Source organism: Pezoporus wallicus, unplaced genomic scaffold, assembly GCF_028554395.1.
Source record: "Pezoporus wallicus isolate ANWC-B61680 ecotype Strahan unplaced genomic scaffold, APGP_CSIRO_Pwel_v1 scaffold_6362, whole genome shotgun sequence".
NCBI classification, from domain to species: domain Eukaryota; kingdom Metazoa; phylum Chordata; class Aves; order Psittaciformes; family Psittacidae; genus Pezoporus; species Pezoporus wallicus.
Window position 1 is genome coordinate 1,910,513 of NW_026637663.1, and position 19,153 is coordinate 1,929,665.

General features: G+C 38.2%; 1 protein-coding gene across 6 annotated transcripts in view; it reads right to left on the bottom strand.

Moving 5' to 3' along the window:
• UTRN (utrophin) overlaps positions 1-19,153 on the bottom strand; it is a 372,113-nt gene that overhangs the window by 48,787 nt on the left and 304,173 nt on the right. For all 6 annotated transcript variants that reach the window (XM_057406865.1, XM_057406866.1, XM_057406864.1 and 3 more), the window contains 3 exons: positions 9,583-9,644; positions 8,527-8,601; positions 4,416-4,617 (listed from right to left, as the gene is read on the bottom strand). In XM_057406865.1, coding sequence (XP_057262848.1) covers positions 4,416-4,617; positions 8,527-8,601; positions 9,583-9,644 — 339 coding nt within the window. The remainder of the gene's footprint in view (positions 1-4,415; positions 4,618-8,526; positions 8,602-9,582; positions 9,645-19,153) is intronic.

Consider the following 19,153-nt stretch of genomic DNA (forward strand, 5'->3'; position numbering starts at 1 on the left):
TTAGCAAACTTTCCAAAAGCTTTCCAAAATCATGCAAGCATCATATGCAAGCTTCATTCCTTTTTCTTACATCCTAACAGATTTAGTACCCAAAACTTACTTGACAGGCAAACATGGTCTACACTATAGTCAAAACAGAGGTTTGTGACACTTGCAAATTATAAATGTACTAATCAGGGTATAATTAATATTAAAGTGTTGCTGTCCTGGGTTCAGCAGTAGCAGTCATGTTTCTCCTCCTTGGTAGCTGGTGCAGTGCAGTGTTTTGACTTTCGGCTTGGGAACAGAGCTGATAGAGATGTTTTGGTTTGGCCAAGGACTTTGTGAGCCTCATGCTCTGCCAGGGAGGAGGGGAAGCTGGGAGGAAGCAGAGACAGGACACCTGACCCAAACTGACCAAAGAGCTATTCCATACCACAGCACGTCATGCCCAGGAGGTAACTGGGAGTTAGCCGGAAGGGCTGGGAGACTGCAGGGTTGGAGGAGGTATCGGTCAGAGCTTGGTCGGGCTTGGGGGGCGAGTTATCGGTCAGCGGGTGGTGAGGTGTTGTATTCTCTTCCCTTGTTATTTCCTTTATCATTATTATCATTGGTGGTAGCAGTAGTGATTTGTGTTATACCTTAGTTACTAAACTGTTCTTATCTCAACCCGTGGGAGTTGCATTCTTTTCGATTCTCCTCTCCGTCCCTCCGAGAGCAGGGGGAGGGCAAGAAAGGGGGGGAAGTGAGCGAACGAATTACCTGACTGGGTTTAAACCACGACAGTTGCATATAAACATACAAAACTATTGTTTAGCAACAATGTTATGTAAGTATTCTGTAATGTCACAATGGCATAACCAGATATAATATATAAGCATTTTACCTAAGTATGTGAACAATGTGAATGCCAAAGGCGCATACAGTAATGGGCACAGCTGCACACAGGAGTTAACCAGATAAGAAAAAGCTGCCAGACAGAGGACAAGATTAAGTATAAGAGACTGCAAACAGGAACACACAATAAGAATGACTGACAAATCAACAGAAAATAAGGTAAGCAATATCAAACTCAGAGGAACCCTTTGTTCCCCAGGGATGTGGGGCAATAGCATAAAAGCATCAGGCACTAGCAACGAAAACTGGAGGAGGAAAAAGATGAGCCCTTGAGAAGAGCTCTCAAGGCTAGTCAACATTGACATTGCAACTAAGGACTAACACAGACTGCATCTATCGATTATCTACACAACCCAGCAACAGAAGGCAGTTTGTTAGATCTCTGCCTCCACACGATCAACCACAGAGAAGTCAGACAAAGGAGCTAATTTTCCTTTTCTACAGCCGTGTCCTTTCTAGAGTGCTTCTTACTACTATCACAGCCTGCTAAGCTGCTCCTGCAGAGTCCTCTATGAGTCAAGACGCCTATCATCAACACACGGAATGCAATTCGAGTGGACACAGAAAACTTGATCAGCTACCATCAAAACCAAGGCATAAAGTTAAGGCTGACTGAGCAGGTCTCTCATCCTCCTCAGAAGTTCTGATTTTGCTGAAATTAACACACTGGTAAGGCCTGGGATATTAACTCAGCAGGGTGCTAGAATGTGCCAGGTGTTCCAGTGCTACAAGAAATAACAAAGTTGTAATTCTTCAGGCAAAGACTGGGCCATAGAGAATGATCATGAAAGACAGCTTTGATCATATGGAAAATGTTAGCATAAGTGCCATAACATAACTACCCTTCCTAGACTAATGTACCAAAGAAATTCAGTTTAAAATAAGGCATTATCAGAAGTATCCTAACTTAAAAAAAACTGAGAAAATTTAAAAGTTGAAATACAAGAATTCAGACAAACATCGCAAGACGTTAAGAACAGTGCATGTGAAAGTTTCTTCATGAGTAATTCTGATTAAAATAGAGTCATCATCGACAATTAGCACATGTACTCTATATTATGTATGATAGACTAAAATATCTGAAACAAATTATTTCAAGGATATTAAGATATTCCATTAATATTGAAAGCTATCAGTTCATATCATATAAATGATGTTTGGAGATTTTAGCAAATTTGACAGCATATAGTCCAGAACAATAACCACTGGCTATTGCTGTTGGATGATTTAAACACAGGCCTGGCCAAATGATTTCATAGAGCAATTTCTTTCACAGCTGTCTTTGTAAAACGCAATGTGTTTATTTTTAATAAATCTCTAACCAAATCAAGGAACTTTAAGTTTTGAAAATGTTTATAGGGCAGATATTGCTGCCTGAAACAACCTTTGAGTCCTTGAAGAAGTGAAAGTCACTGAATAAATTTAATGTTTCTCTCCTCTACACAGCTTGACAAATGAATCATTCCTGATGTGTCAGAAAATACCAGAACACAACAGACTTTTTCTAAAAATAAACTGGTTCTTTTCAAGGGCCAAAGACATCTGTAGGTAAGTCAGAAGAACTACTTAGTTTGCCATCAGTCTGTGAATCGGTAATTAAATTTCAGGTTAATAGCATGCGACCAACATGCTTTTTGTAGACAGTTTAATGATTTGAAACATTGTATACGTATGACACCACTGCAATAAACAACGGAAATGCCAAGATACAAATTAGCTCTTTCCTAAAGGCCAATTTAGAAAAAAAAGGCAAAACAAAAGCCAGCTTAAAGTTGGTGCCTATTCTTTCAGCATTATTTTTTCTCCTGGAATAGATTTGAAAGGGGAGCAAGGAAACACACTGAAAAAGATAAAATTATCTCGGAAAAACCTTCATCTTCTATTTTTTGAAGTTTGACCAAATATTCAAGTCTTTCATCAGCTTGAAGAATTATCTATACTAAAGCTTTCAGCACAATAATCAAGGGAACTGTGAGCAACAGGAAACATTATTGAAAGAAAGGTTTGTTGCTTACTATGGGCATTATAAATATAAACAGATTAAACAACTGAGTTCTACCTGAAGTTAGTAAACAAAGGTAAGCTGAAGAAAATAGAATGGATTTGTAAACATCTCGAGAAAAAACCCAAAACAACCCAGAACCAAAAACCCCACCAAAACAAGCAAACCCCCCCCAACACAACCAAAAAAAAAAACCCAAATAAAAGCACCCAAACCCAAAAACCCAACCACAAAACCAGTAAGTACAAAAAAAAACCAAAAACCCAAAAAACCCTCTGACATTATTAAGCCTCTTACTCAAAATAAACAATAACATAAGCCAAGCAACCCACTTGATCTACTGCTTGATTGGCAGCTCTGCAAAATGAAAATACTTGCAGGAAGAAGTCCCAGCCATTGTATGATGGGCTGTCAATTTTTTTCAGCAGTAATGATGAGTCCAACTAACAAAAATGTCATGGTATTAAAGAGCAATATTTGAATGCCAACGCATAATACACAGTCAGCACATCAGTGATTAACTTCTTGTATGTACTTTCTTCCCCCATTCACTCTCCCCTACCACAATATTTAAAATAACAATAAAATAAAATATCCATAAGGTATAGGAGTACTGGAATGTAGTCCTCTGGGCAAGTGAAGGGGGAGAATGCAAAAAGCTGTGAACTGTTAGAATCTGGCACTGGTTAAGTGAGTGAACATAGTGAAGATACTGCGTACACCAACAAGTAACAGCTGTCTTGCAAAGCCAGTTATAAGAATTTCTATCATTAATCAAGAAATAATTTTGCCCTTTCCATCTTCAAATGGAGAGAAATAAAAGAAATCTGGTAAACAACCTCATGCAGCTTAGAAACCTGGATTTATAATTCTGCGTATAACTCCAAACTAAAGCATCTATCCAATTAGACAAAACTAAAGCAACCACCCCGTGTATTGCATTATTGTGTCTTCAGTCTGCTGCAGAAGGGTCCTGAAATGCTGCTGCTCAAGCAATGTAACTTAATAGATCATATGAAATGGAGAAGCTGATAGAAACCAAGTCTTTTCCCAGTTTTTACTATGGAAGGGCAAGAACAATACTGAAGACCACTAAGAAAAATGAGGAACAGACTCATGACTCAAAATCACAACTAAATAAAAGCATACTAACTTTAGGTCGTGCAGGCTGACATAGCGCAGAGAGATGAGAGTCTAACATTCAGCAGAAGAAAGAAGTGTCTGGAGACTCAGAAAGAACTGGCCAAAATCATGAGGGGCTGTTGGAGTGGACTTTATTGTATCCTCTGAGAATAGTAGTAGTATAAAAACAGTGTAATGATAGTTCAAAGATTTGAGCAGGACTTCTCAAGGCTGTATCATTTTTCTATTATCATGGACACTTCCTCAAGAAAGTAACTCGGAAAAATACACAACAGTCCCATAAGTCTAGCATTATTGATATGTCATGTCACATATGCAAAAATCACAATTATACTTTGTTAATACTATATTAAATTCCTGGGATACAAACTGTGCATAAAGACTTCTTACTTACCTATCATATACATTGAGTAGCCAGTTAAGACACATGTCTACACAGAGAGGAACATTCACCATATCTTTGTGTTTCTCTTGAAGTCCACTGTAGATGGTTGTGAGACAGCTGATCACATCCTGGACACCAATCAGTTGGTCATTTTGACTCAACTTGTGCTGTTTGAAAATGTCACTTGTTGTGTTCAGATCCAATAGGTCCACTAACAAAAGAGGATTAAAAAAAAAAAAGAAAGAAAGAAAGAAAGCAAGAAGATGCATAAAAGATGCTTGAGCATAACTTTCACAATACTTGTTCATGTGCATGTTGTAGCAAATGCTGCAGACAATTAGCTAAGATATAGCCTTCATTAAGTAACATAATAGTGAAAACCCCTTCTCTGTGATATGTCAACAGCATTTTGGTACTACCTATTTAAAAAAACAGGATCAACAAGAACACCATAATGACACTGCACAGACTGAAGAATATTTAAAAAGCCACTGATCTAACCTCTGTAATTAGAGGATCCTAACTTCAGATGTACACACACCGGCTTAGAGGATTCTTCACATTTACCACAAAGCCGAGTCCCATTAAGTGACTATCGCTTTTGATTGAATCAAAAAAGAGCACTCTTCAGTAACAATGTTCTCTTAAGTACAGACAGAATATTCTGAGGCCTGATTAACTGAACAGTGGTTGCTAAACTAAGGCCTAAAGGAAAGCCAGCAGAAGGACCCAGGGAAATTGTTTGTTGTAGTTTTCTAGAACATTAATTCTATGCTTTCATGAAAAATATTTTGATCTCCTTTATTACAGGATTCTTCCTATAAGCAGTTGGTCATGCTATGGGCATCCTACAGGTGAAAAGGGTTTTGCTTCCCAAACCACACAAATATGATTGTGAAAATCTGGGCTTTGCATAGTGAAAATAAAAAGCTATCAACGAGCTCTTCTAATTCCTTCTACAAAACAAAGTAGAAAAGAGGAAACTTATTTTGATGTTAAAGAAAGAATAGTGTAAGTCAAAGGGTGGTATAAATCTCTGTGAGATTTTTTAATAGGAGAGGGGACTTTAGGGAAAGAAAAAAACAAAGCTGCATCCTTGCTACAGTGTATACAACAGGAAGTTGAAGTATATTCCAAGCTCATACAGAGCTGTTTCTGGAGTGTCAGCAACACACTTACTATAAATGTCACCTCTCAAAGGAAATGAAACATGACAGTCTCAGATGTGTTGTAAATTGCTCTCCACCAATGATGTTAAATAAGGACTCCAAAAAGGCATCCTGTGCAAATCAGGTAAGTCTAATTTGGGCTGGAAAAGAAGCTCATCAGAAAAAGTAGGAGGAAGACAACACTAACCGCTATGAGCATATCTTTCAAGAACTCAGTGATCATCTACCAAAAGATAACATTATGTGCCAAAAGAAGGTTCAGAGAGGACCTTATCACTCTCTATAACTACCTGAAGGGAGGAAGGCGAGAGGAGGTGGCTGGTCTCTTCTCCCAAATAACAAATGATAGGACAAGAGGTAACATTCTCAAGCTGCGACAGGGGAGATTTAGATTGGATGTTAGGAAAAACGTCTCCACCAAAAGGGTGCTTAGGTATTGGAACAGGCTGCCCAGGGAAGTGGTGGAGTCACCATCCCTGGAAGTGTTCAAAAACCGTGTAGATGAGGCCCTTCTATATGGTTTAGTGGTGAACTTGGCAGTCCTGGGGTAATGGCTGGACTTGATCATCTTAAAAAGTTTTTTCTAACTTAGCTGATTTTATGATTCCTAATCCCTTTTACCCAGCCTACCCTTCCTCATATCGTTGTAAAATAAGAGATGCTAACCTACAGCCCTTGCCTTTCCTCTCCCTCACTGACATCAGTACATGCTACTCTAACTTTACAGCATCAGCATCAGACTTGCAGGGATTTTACATTTGGTTTATCTTTTTTTTTCTTCCCTCCCTTAAGCCTATCTCTTGTACTTGCAAACAAATGCCGGTCATATACATTTACCAAACAGGCATAATGCTAATTGCTGCAAACACCTTGCCATTAGTTTGACCTGAGGTAGCCAAAGTATTTGGCAGTACACTGCAGCATTATCTTCTGCAGTGGCTGGAAAATACATAATACACTAGAAAAGGCTCTCAGGCATATTTAAAACCAAAACAAAACCACCAACCCTATATATCACAAGATGACATAGACTATTTTTTGGTGAATCTATTATTTCTGTAAGTTTTTAAATAAACTGTGTTTATGCAAATGGAGAAAAGATAACCTGAGACTTGCATGCTTTTGCTGGCATGAAGCCTACTATACACAGCTTTTAGTGCACTTTTGCAGTACCATTTTGCATCTGTTTGAATGTGCTGAACACCCAGTCCTGCTGTTAACCACCAAATGCACAGAAGGGTCATTTCTGCAGCGAGGAGACTTTTCTAAAGAAAAACTGTAAACAGAAACCACATCATTCAGCAGGGTTCAAACAGATGTGAGTGACTGACTCAGGAGCAAATAGTTACATGCAGCTGATTTGAAGTTATTGAAGTTCTACAGAAAATAGGCAGGCATTGCTATGGAGCTTTTGTATCAGCAAGACCTTGTGAATGATAGCAGCTCCTTTAAAAGACTGCATGGCTAAGCAAAGTTTACACAGCTCTCACTTTTAGTCTGGTGTGTGACTAATCATCATTCCTTAACCTTGCTGATAATCCTATTAGCATTCATATATTTTAAATCACCCAGCAGAGCTCAGTGACAGAATTCTGAATACACATGGAAATTTTGCTCCCTTTCTGTCTTCTAGTACTATACTTCAGTACCTGGGGCAATACAATTTCTTGAAAACAAGCTAAACTATGCTGCATGAGAATAAAATACAACAGTCAGCGTCTGGTGTTACATAGCTGCCCAGTACAACTGCAACACAGGATACTCTCTCTGGCTCCATTTTTCTTCTGGCACAGTGGGAAAGTGCTCTGTGTATGTCTGTCCCACATAACCTGAAAGAGAGAAGCTAAGAATTTGTTCTTTTCAGCCTGCAATCTTTCTCAGCTTCCTGAAAAAGAAATACACTTAGGTACATATGCACATATTAGTCTCTGCAGGAATCTACCTTGAAAATACAGAACAAGACAGAACTTGACTACTTTCCCACTTCTAAGGGAGGGTGGGAGGGAGTAAATTCCCCAGAACCATGGGGTTTTGACACTTAACAAGACCAAAGACTTAGAAAGGAGAGCTGGCATCAGCAAAGTTTTCCAAAGTATAGTTCTCAAATTACATAACCTTGAACCTGCTTGTATAGCACTAATATTGTGTCACCAGTCCTCACTGCAAAGTCGAAATCCATCATGTGCAAGTGGGACCGTGCATCCTGCTTCAGCTGTGCCCTTAGAGTTCTCAGCAAAAAGGCCTCTGCAGTTATACACACGCTTGAGGCTGTGACAGCAATTTGTCACATTTTACAGTTTACAATGACCTCATTTTCTAGTGATTTGTTTTGGCATTTTCTTTGCCTTAGCACATAAGCCTTTCTGAAGCATTCTGCATCCAAACACCTTTAAAAAACATCCACAGTTAAAATTACAGGAAATACAACAGAAGACTACAGTAGTAGATTAGTAATTCAGACCAGAGAATGAATGACAGGGGCACAGAAAATGACTCTTTTCCTATCTTAAAACAAAACCACCAAGTAACAGCCAAAACTAGAATTCTTAACAGGGCTTAACCATTCTCCCCTTCCTCAGGGAGGAGGTGCTAGCACATGCCGTGTTTTGGCTACCTCAGAAGTCATTCATGGGACAGAATGAGGTTGAGAATCATCACAGTCAAAGGGAATTTGACCTGTTCCCTGGTAAGAAATAATCAGCTATGCAAACAATGACAAAAGGAACAGCACTGATTGCATTTCTGAAGGTGGTCTTAAAACTGTGCCAGATGACAACAAGCTCCTGTTATAATGACACATATATAGGCAAGTCTTCCTGCAATTTTCTTGGTTGACAATTTGTCAAGGGTGTATCTGGCCACTTGTTAAACATGAATGTTGTTAGATTTAAGTTTACCCTCCCTTTCCCAAGTACTGTAGAGAAATAATGTGCCTCAAAGGCCAAACTCACAGCACAGTGCTTTCTGCAGTCGTCGGATTTTGATGGCTGTACGGTAGGCAGAGAAGCGTACGTTGTTCAGGTCAGCTGAAACAGGAGAACAGAAATATGAGCAGCCCTAAAAGTAGCCTGGAGGCTTCCTTTACATGCAAATTTCACATTGTGGAAGAAATGTGGTATCCCTTCTCTTCTCTGCAATGACTTAATAGAAAAAGTAAAACAAAGTGAGAAGTTGAGGCCTCAGTCCATTCCAACTTCAGCAAAAGCCTCGTGACCCTGAGAGACCAGAGCCTTCAGAGATGGGCACACCAGAAATCCTAACATTACCTTGGTGCATGTAGTACATATACAATAAAGTTTTAATACATATTAAGCAGTGTAAAGTACTTTCCAGACAAGTGCTCAAATACAGTACATTTCTCAAATATTTTACAGCTCCATCAGATAATATGTAAGAAACAGAAGGCAGCTAAGGTCAAAGTAACAGAGACAAAAAATGTTTATTTAAGTCACAATTTCTGTGCAATGCCTTTGTAAACACTGCTTTGAAAGGAACAGTAAGATAACCATAAGCTCTATTTTAAAAACAGATGAGTATTGTAATATTTCTCTGCACTTCACAGTATTTTACCCTTTTGTTCCTTAGAAAGGGATATTTCACAATAAATGTAGATGTTAGCAGGGCACATTGAACTAGTTGTACCATCATATGTTCTAGCTTTTCCTGAAAGCATAGATGTTCTGCTTTATTACAAAAATCAGTTCACTGCAGAAGGCATCCTGCTTTAAACACACAGACACTCTGCATCATTGGATAATCCCTAGTGGATTTAAAGAGATAAACAAGATAACTGCATTAAACAACAGAGTCAGAGCATATTGTTCAGAATTAAAAGTACTGAAAGGCAATACACATGGCACGATCAAGGCAGGAGTTTTCATGCAAAATGTGTCTCGTAAGGTAGGCAATGCTCTGTAACACACAACTGGGACATGGTCAGCAATCAAAGCAGCTTTTACTCATGGAGTGAACATCACATAATGGTATATTTTGAGAAATTCACTCACCTAAGGACTGGAAGAGATCAGTCATTTTCGGATGATCCCAACAGGTTGTCTGTGTCTCATGACTACAAAGGAATGAGGTAATCAAAATTTCAGGTAACACACATACACACTTCCAAAGAACAAAACCCCAAAGATATTCAGATTTCCTGTTTAAGTGGCAAGAAATCCCTCAGCTCTTTAATTAAAATGCATGATCCAAGTCACTTAGCTCCTTGATTTTTCAACCACAAAGTTAGACAGACAACAGCCCACCCATATTTAACAATATTTACTTTTGATTCTACGTATGACTTTATCAGTTGAACTCAGACTTTGCAGCAAAGAGGCACACTAATATGGTAAGAATGCAAAATTTCCTGGTGCTTTAGTACAATGAAAGTATTTGTAAAACCATGGTAAAAATAAAAAGCACTGAGGTTTTATTTCTTTGCATATCTGAACACATATCAGAACACATACAATGATTTTAAGCTTTACCTGTAACACATCATAGAGCCATTTATGTTGGAAAGGACCTTTAAGATTGAGTGCAATGGAAACCCTGATCACCATTCACACCCCCAGTGAATAGGTATTTTCATTTAGGGGGTGTGTTCTACACTAGTACTCACAGAATAGACAGTGAATAGGCAGCAGTACTTAACCCATTGTTTAGCACTGCTGTTTCAATTCACCACAGTTTCAAGCATGCAGCCATAGGGGTCAAAACTTATGTCAGGTCTACTGAAATCTCCCTTTCTACAAGCCACATTTTTCTTGTATTTATCAATATTAATTGCTGAAAAGATTGCACAATCTTGCCTCACAAAGTATTTACATTTGAATTATAAAGAATTAATTAGGAAAGTATATGAAATATAACAAGGGAAAGTGTAGAGCCCTGCATCTGGGCAGGAACAACCCCAGGTTCCAGTACAGCTTGGGAAACGACCTGTTAGAGAGCAGTGTAGGGGAGAGGGACCTGGGGGTCCTATTGGACGACAGGATGACCATGAGCCAACACTGTGCCCTTGTGGCTAAGAAGGCCAATGGCATCCTGGGGTGTATTAGAAGGGGGTGGTTAGTAGGTCGAGAGAGGTCCTCCTTCCCCTCTACTCTGCCCTGGTGAGACCGCATCTGGAATATTGTGTCCAGTTCTGGGCCCCTCAGTTCAAGAAGGACAGGGAGCTGCTGGAGAGAGTCCAGCGCAGGGCAACGAAGATGATTAGGGGAGTGGAACATCTCCCTTATGAGGAAAGACAGAGGGAGCTGGGTCTCTATAGTTTGGAGGAGACTGAGGGGTGACCTTATTAGTGTATATAAATATATAAAGGGGGAGTGTCACGAGGATGGAGCCAGGCTCTACTCAGTGGCAAACAATGATAGGACAAGGGGTAATGGGTACAAACTGGAACACAAGAGGTTCCACTTAAACTTGAGAAGAAACTTCTTCTCAGTGAGGGTGACGGAACACTGGAACAGGCTGCCCAGGGAGGTTGTGGACTCTCCTTCCCTGGAGACATTCAAAACCTGCCTGGACACATTCCTGTGTAACATTATCTAGGTGCTCCTGCTCCGGCAGGGGGATTGGACTAGATGATCTTTCGAGGTCCCTTCCAATCTCTAGCATACTGTGATACTGTGATACTGTGAAGTTATGATAAAAAGATAATAGCATTCCCTTTAAAAATTGATAATGAAAAATATATGATGCAAGGTTAGCAAATCTAACAGTAGTAAGCAGAGAACACCATGTATTTCACCTTTGTTTCCATTTATAAATTGTTAATATGCACATATTTCCCTACCACACACACACACACAGGTATGCAGGTTTTTCCACATATAGGTTGCAAATAATAACTTTTAATGGCACTTTGCTGTTAAATGTAGTGGACTGTATTTTCAGTTGGAATATATAAATGGCTGTACCTCAGTGAGTGCACAGTAATTTACCATCACCGATTAATTTTTTTTTAAATTGAAAACTCAGTGAAGAAAGAACCCTTTTATGCCAGGTAGTACATAAAAAAAAAAAAAAAAGGGCCAGAGACAGGACAAAACAAAAAGGGTCAGAGACAGGACATGTACTACAAAGGGAAGGCAGGCTCCAAGCAAAGTAAGTGCTGAGGGCCCTTCTTTACATTACTCTTTGATATTCACTAGTGGAAAGTGTATACAACAGGTCTCTGAACAGGGGATATGATCTTCATTTTACACTCCATGCACTAGAGTGACCTTTCCAGCTTTAAGTCTGGTCTCCACAGTCAGCTTTTCCCCAACATTAGGCTTAACTCTCTGAAATGGGTCTCATTTGTATGTCTGGCACCATCACAACTTTGTGAGCTGATTTTCATGGAAGTTCATAGACAAAATATATATTTATTTTTTAGTTTAGGTATAAATAGGTATAAACTTTTGGGTATAACCTTTTTTTAGTTTAGGTCTAAATCTTTTTTCCCCCCCTCTTTGTGATTATTCTCTAAAACAACTGAAAGTAGGGAGAAGAGAGAACACATTTTTCCTGAACTTAAAGTTTAATTTGGTTTCAGTTTGATAGTATCACATGAATTGCATTCATGTTTCAAATTCTAAATGAGGTGGCTAAGGCTCTGATATGCTGAACTCCGAAGCTAAAGCATACCAGAGTTCAGCATATCGGTATCTAAACCAGTGTTTCTGCAGTTTCTAGAAAGACACTTTTGTAACAGCACTATGTTTATCCTTGTCCAGAAAAGTAATTTGAAAAACAAGAAGCTTGACAATTACTTTCCTGGAAGGGGCACACCAATCAATCATCATGAAGCCAATAACAAAAAAGGATGTATCTATGTTTGGTGCCGTGCCAAGGTAAGGGCAACTGACTGTCCAGCATTCTCAAACATCTGCCATGAAAAACCTACAGTATATTAGAAAAGCCAACAAATACAGCCTCAGTAAACAGGAACAGAAAATACAATGGGTTGTACTGATCAATTTATTAAATGATCTCAAAAATAGTCCTGAAGCTTCCAAATATCTGCAACATCATGTTAGGCATGCTGCCATTATCATGGTGACAATTTGTAATTTATTTCTATTGACAAAACCCATTGCAATTGCCCACTGAAATGGATCCAATATGCAATCAGTTTAATAAAGCCTGTTTTAAGGAAATTGCTTCATCTCAACTTCCCTGACCAAAAACCCTGCCCCCCCCCAACAGACCCATACTCCCAAAACCCCAAGCCAACCAACCAACCAAAAAAAAAAAGACCAAGACCAGTGATTTTACTATGAACATCATAAGTGAAAAATATAGAATTTTCTAAGAAAAGACTGAACTAAAACACCTTCAAACTTCTATGTGAAGGTAGGTGGCAGTACTGTGACAGAAACTTTAAATACAGGTGTATGTAAAAATACATTTAACTAATTTAAATGCTGAAATATTAGTGCAAACACTGCATGTGAACAATATGCAATTTAGCTGAGTCAAATTCTGTTCACTGCCTTAGAAACTATCATGTCAAAGTAAGCCATGATGGTAAGGACTTTGCTGAATCACAGCCTTTATTCCTCAGTTAACTATTTTTTGACATTAAAAAATATGTTTCCATGAAGAAATCTATTTCCTACTTGTGTGGTTTTGTTAGCAGCAAATGCCTCTCTACACAAACAACAACGGACTGATAGTAGAAGTTGATTGGAAATGATTTTTTCTTGCAATAAATTGTAAGTTTTGATAGGTACAGAAATCTTTTCTTATTAAAAAAAAAAAGTTTAAATACCTAGATAATTTCTAGCTTTCCCCTCTCCATGCCCTCGCAGAAATATACTGACATACTCCAGTATGCGTCTGTAATCCTTAATTAGGATGTGGGCAGATTTAATTACAATTTAGATTCCAGATTCTAAGTAATTTATAAACCCATATGTAATGAATAAGAGGTGGCATTACCAATCAAACTTAATTTCCTCAAATCAGGTTTTCAAGAAACAACAATTTCATTATTGAAACTGTCTGCTTTAAGTGCCCAGTTTCAGTAGCAGCTTTATTCGAAAGACTAAAAACCAGTTCAATTGTGACCACATGCTGTGCAAAAATGATGTCATTTATATTTTGTGCATGATTAAAATGAAACAGGAAAAAGTGGAGATAGCCAAAATGTCTGTATCCTACATTATCATAATGTTTCTCCATTTAAAGTAGTAAATACATGAAGAGCTAAATTCTCTCTTTACAGAAAAACACAAAACATGAAATTTATACCTCATAATGACCAGAAAATATTGTTATGTTTGTTTGAAAGAGAAATACATTTGTGTCAGACCGCGTATAGACTAATGGGTTTTGAAAACTTGTAACTCAGTTCTTTTGCATGCCACATGAATTATGTGAGAATGGAGGCCCAATGAACATCATTTGGTGGAATTCATCCAAGGTTGTCCGTAATTGCCTAAAAGTCAGTACTACCTGACAGCTGCTAAATGACTACACAAGGTGAACATGATTGCGCCAGCCTAATCCCAAAACACCTAGCAAGGAACAATCCATAACAGCTAAGCAACCCTGTATAGTGATCCAGCAGAGAAGAGGAATGGGCTCAGGGTGACTGAATCACCAGCTCAACAGCCTGTTCAAGTCAAAGGAGTCAGCAACTCCATTGCTGTGGGCAATGCTACTACCACCACTGAATATATTCCATGGATAGGCGTCACTTAAGACAAAATTCACCCAAGCTAGACTACTCTGGACAGAGCTGAAGAAAAAAAACACGTGACACAAAATTTAAAGAGAGCTGTAGAAAACTGGGGAAGAGGGGAGGAATCAGTCTCAACAACGACATTTCCTAATGCAAAGTTTTGTTTGATAAGAGTTTTGTAATATGCAGGGACTTTTATGCGGATACAAACTGATTTTCACAGGAAGAAAAAAATGGGTGCGCAGATAACCTTCCTATGCTACAAATAAAACTGTCAGAGAAAGAACTCATTTTATTAGGCAGTCCAAACAGGAGGCATGCAAGACAAAGTGCTTTCTGGTGATTTGGTTTGTAAAGCAGCTCTTTGAAATAAAATCTACCTTTCTCTGCTGTAGCTACCGTATCTTTTGTGTTAGATGCAAGACTAATGCAAGCAGGTGATGCACTGAGAAATGTGCTCAGAAACTTTACAGTACTGGGTGGTCTGTAGCAGATGAGACAGACTTGATGAAACTGGGAGAAAACTTCCTGACCGCAATCTCTCAGCTCCTTTTATGCAAGCTCATGACATAACAACTTACTCAGAAATACATGCATCACAGTAGCTACGATGGCCTGTCAGTGATTGCCTAGAGTGTAAAAGCAGACTTGGATGTGCTCATGCATCAGAGAAGCCTCTGATACTTTGCTCAGTAAACACAAATAACATCAGACCTACAAAACCAAGGAAAATGACAAAGAGGATTACACACTTTGTACGTATTTTACATGCACGTGTGAAAGATGTCATTGTTAGAGCAAAGGACCAGAAACTGATAAGTTAACAGAGTTGCTAAACCAAGGTAAGCAACTAGTGTACAACCCATTCCCAGAAATGATCCAGTCATTTCCTGAAGATTTACAAACAAAATAATTTTACTACATCACGAAAAGAACTCCAACTTGATTCCTCAGGAGGCCATAATTTTCCATAAGTCCCAGAAAGTAATTAGGTAGAATTGGATGGATTGTTTTTACCACAGAGACACAACAGGGAACTTAAGAAAATTCAGCCCTGTTATTTGCCAAAAAAGATAAGAAATCCCATTTTCTATAGAACACAACCTGTAACTCCCAGTGATAGAAAACTAAAGCTGCAGAATCTAGTGGAATAGTGGAAATCTAAATTTGGAATGATGCTAAAGACAAAAAACGACATGGTAACTGGTGAAAAACATAAGTTTATAATTTTTAGTCATCTCACTGAACTTCAGGAAAGACTCAAAACAAGCATTTAGCCAGGAGCAGACAAATCTACTGAGTCTTCCCTCCCTGTTACAATCACTGGGGTAGTTCTGTCCCAGGTCACAGTTACACTCACACAAAGGAGCATCTTCTCTGGCAAATACTCTACTAACTTCAAGAAGAACTCCACAGGAGCCCAGGTTACATGATTTCATTCTGCGCAGTGAGTGGCATAAGGGATTTCTGCTATGCCAGAAGTGAGAAGGTCTACAGAGCAGTAACACAAGTGGTGCAAACGTAACATCTTCCCTCTTGGTTCAGTCAATGGAGAATTAAAAGTGTTTCACTGACTGAGCTACAAGAGAATTCATTCAGTGTTACTTTTTTAGTGGCTAGTATAAAAAGTTGGAGCTATTCAGAGTGTCCCAGCTCTCTTCTGCAAAACTTACTGATGGCAGTATAAGCCACATAGCAAAATATGCATACATGAATAGATTACAAGATGAAACTGTGTAATTTAAAGTCTAACTGCATTTGTGTACATCTCAGTAACTAAAAATACACATTATAACCATAAAATACACCAAATTTCAAAAGCTACGTATTAATGAAGTGCTCTAAAGCTTAAATGACAAACATTTACCCTTGCAATCTGTTTTATCCATTATGTTTGCTGGCAGCTTTCTAATTATAATTGGCAAAGATAATCCATGTTAAAAACACTTCCTGGTTGTAAATACAGAGCTGAGAAACAGCTAGCTTGTCACTTCTGATCTCTAGAAGCAAGAGAACAGTCCGGTTGAAATGAAGTAGTATGTCTCCAGGTGTTGGCAAGCTGCCCATGGAGTTATGGTGGGGGGAATAAAATTCAATTCCTTCTTTTGTAGCTTTTTGTCTACATGAAAGAATACTAGAGACAGATTGGTGGGGGTTTTATCATTTCCCAGCACAGGCAAAGCCTAATGCTGTATTGATAATCACTGGCAAACACCACAAGATCAGACACTGAAGCAATACTCTGGCATCATCATGTTAAGCTGCTTTCTGTTCCTGTAATCAATTTGCACAAAATGTTACCTGAAATCAAGACCTTTACTGATCAGTAATGAATCAACAGTACTCAGAACTCTGACTTTGCTGCCCCTGCCAAATTTCAAATGGCATAACATCTTCACTTTACAAATGTGCATGGTGCTTTATCTAGATATATATTTTTTCTTTTGTTTTTAAGCCCATTAGAAAATACTGTTTAATGAAAAAGAGTTGGCATAATGCATTGCAAGGCTAATCTATAGTAGAGGTTGGTGGAACAATTTATATGCAGATATATTGAAATCTCTCCAGAGAAAATGTACTATTGCATTTCTTTAATAGGAAACAAAGACCCGCATAGGAACTAGTAATTGAAGAAACTCTCAAAACCTGAAACCTCTATCACCTTTTTCTGCAAATTATTTTTCTTTTCCTCTTCTAAGGGAAATACTGATATAGGAGGGGGATAAAATAGGAGTTTTAAGATGTCAGTGATGCCAGTCTCTGCAGAAAAGTAACCAGGGTGACTATGGAGTTTGATACTGATCAATTTGATGAAGAAATTGCTCTCCCTATATAATGCCTGCATGAGATTAAACTCACTGTGACCCTTTCTGTATTACCCTTTTGTTTCTTCTGCACAGTACAAATATGTAATAATTTATAGCACTGAAAGCTACACAGCTGAAGAACACTTAAATTACAGTTAAAAGAACAGTGAGAAATGCCAGGATAATTATATTTTCTGCACATTGTTTGCAGTTCATTGTGTTTTCCTCAAAGATGTTTAATGATCACACCTAGTGTCTCCTTTATTATTCTATTTCTCTTCAGAATATTTTTATTGAAGTGCTATGTAATATAGGCTTTATTTTTTTAATTCTGTTATAGAACCCAAGCATGACTTACTTGTGTGATTTAAATAGCTATAAATGAGCAGCAGACAACTCTTATTAAATCTCAAACCTTCGCAAGCCAACCTATGAAATGTGTATTCAATGGCAAGTTTGCCAAACCTTGTACCCAAACTTCACACTTTTGTTAATAAAAGTGCATTACCAAATACTGCACCTGCTGTGCTGTATTCCCCTCCATACTACTCAGCAGTCCCATCCTCTTTTATAAAATATGGAAGAATAAGCTTTTTTTTTTGCTTTTTAACAGCATTGAGATCTTAGAGATTCAGGTACCCATTGAGTGAATTGTACTGTGACAGAGAAGACCAAGACTACAGAAATACAAAAACTCCTATCAATTGTCATAAGAAAAAAAAACCAAACAAAAACCAAACAGGAAGCAAAAGTGGCTCAATAAAATCACATCAAGGGAGGCAAAGCCATTTGGAAAATCTGGTTTATGCAGTAAGACAATTCAAGAAGTGAAAAGAGACAGGTTAAATCATGTGTGTAGGTTCAGTTCAACCAAGGATCTGCCATAGCCCAGGCACACACACCTTGACAAACCTGGTCTCAATGAGCTATAAATCCTTCTTCCAGCCAAGCAGAATAGCAACTCTTTCCAAAATATCCCAAACCCAGACTGTCTCTGTCTGAACTTCCAGGGCAGAGCAGTTTGTACACTGGCTTGTTAATCTTTTGCGTACTTCTGTTACCTGATCAAATACAACCCCAGAAAGGGCAGACATGCCAACCACTACTAAACGGGGGGGGGGGGGGGAGAACAAACTGACTACAAAGCCACCATGTTGTTCTGGCATGCCAAAGACCTCTTTCTCTGAGACACTCCTCTCTAGGCGTGTCACTGCAAGTTACTTCTGGCATCAGGAAACAATCGGGACAAATGTTGCTCATCTGAAAATGCAGCCATCTTGCATCTTTTTGACATTCTCCTTACAGATTCATTGCTTCCTAAAGTAATCCCTCCTGCTTTCTAGTCGCAGTTCCCTAATTTTTTTTTTTTTAAACTCCATTCTATGTGTGCAATAAAACTGTGAAGACTGCAGTATTTTATTTATTGTTTTAAATACTCAGCAGAGGTAGAACTACATCATCATCTGCAGCTATGTAACTTTCTGAATATTTTACATTTCTTCTTCAAGGACACTCACAAAAAGCAATCATAATGAAGTAAGGCTAGGAATTTATAGTTGTCTAAGAATAGTGTATGCTCTCATTCAGAATTAAAGTAGCCTGATTCAATAAGCATTTATTTCCTTTTCAAAATTAATTTTAAAAAACTCTCATTTTTCAGCCGCCAATCACTGAATGATACTTTTATTCTCCTTGTTCTGCCTTTTTTTCTCTCCTTTCCCATAAAATGAACAACTGGTACCTTCAAACCTCTCCCTGCACATACAAGTCTTGCTGTAAAGACAGCAAAAATAATTACTCTTGAATTACAGTTACTGAGACTCATCATAACTTTCACTCATGTTTTATAAAGGCACCTCATTCAAAGATGTTAGTAAAATTAAACAAAAAAGAAAATTATTTTTTCCTCTATCCCAGAATTTACTTCTATATTAAGAAATCAATAAACCATTAAATACTGATGACTGTTCTCTTGAATTGCATTACAAAAGCTCATGTAATCACTACACTCAATTAAGTTTTTTGTGTTGCACTGTTCTTTAAACTATATCTGAAATTTGGGAATGGAATAAAAGAATATTTAAAGCTAAGAGTACTCTC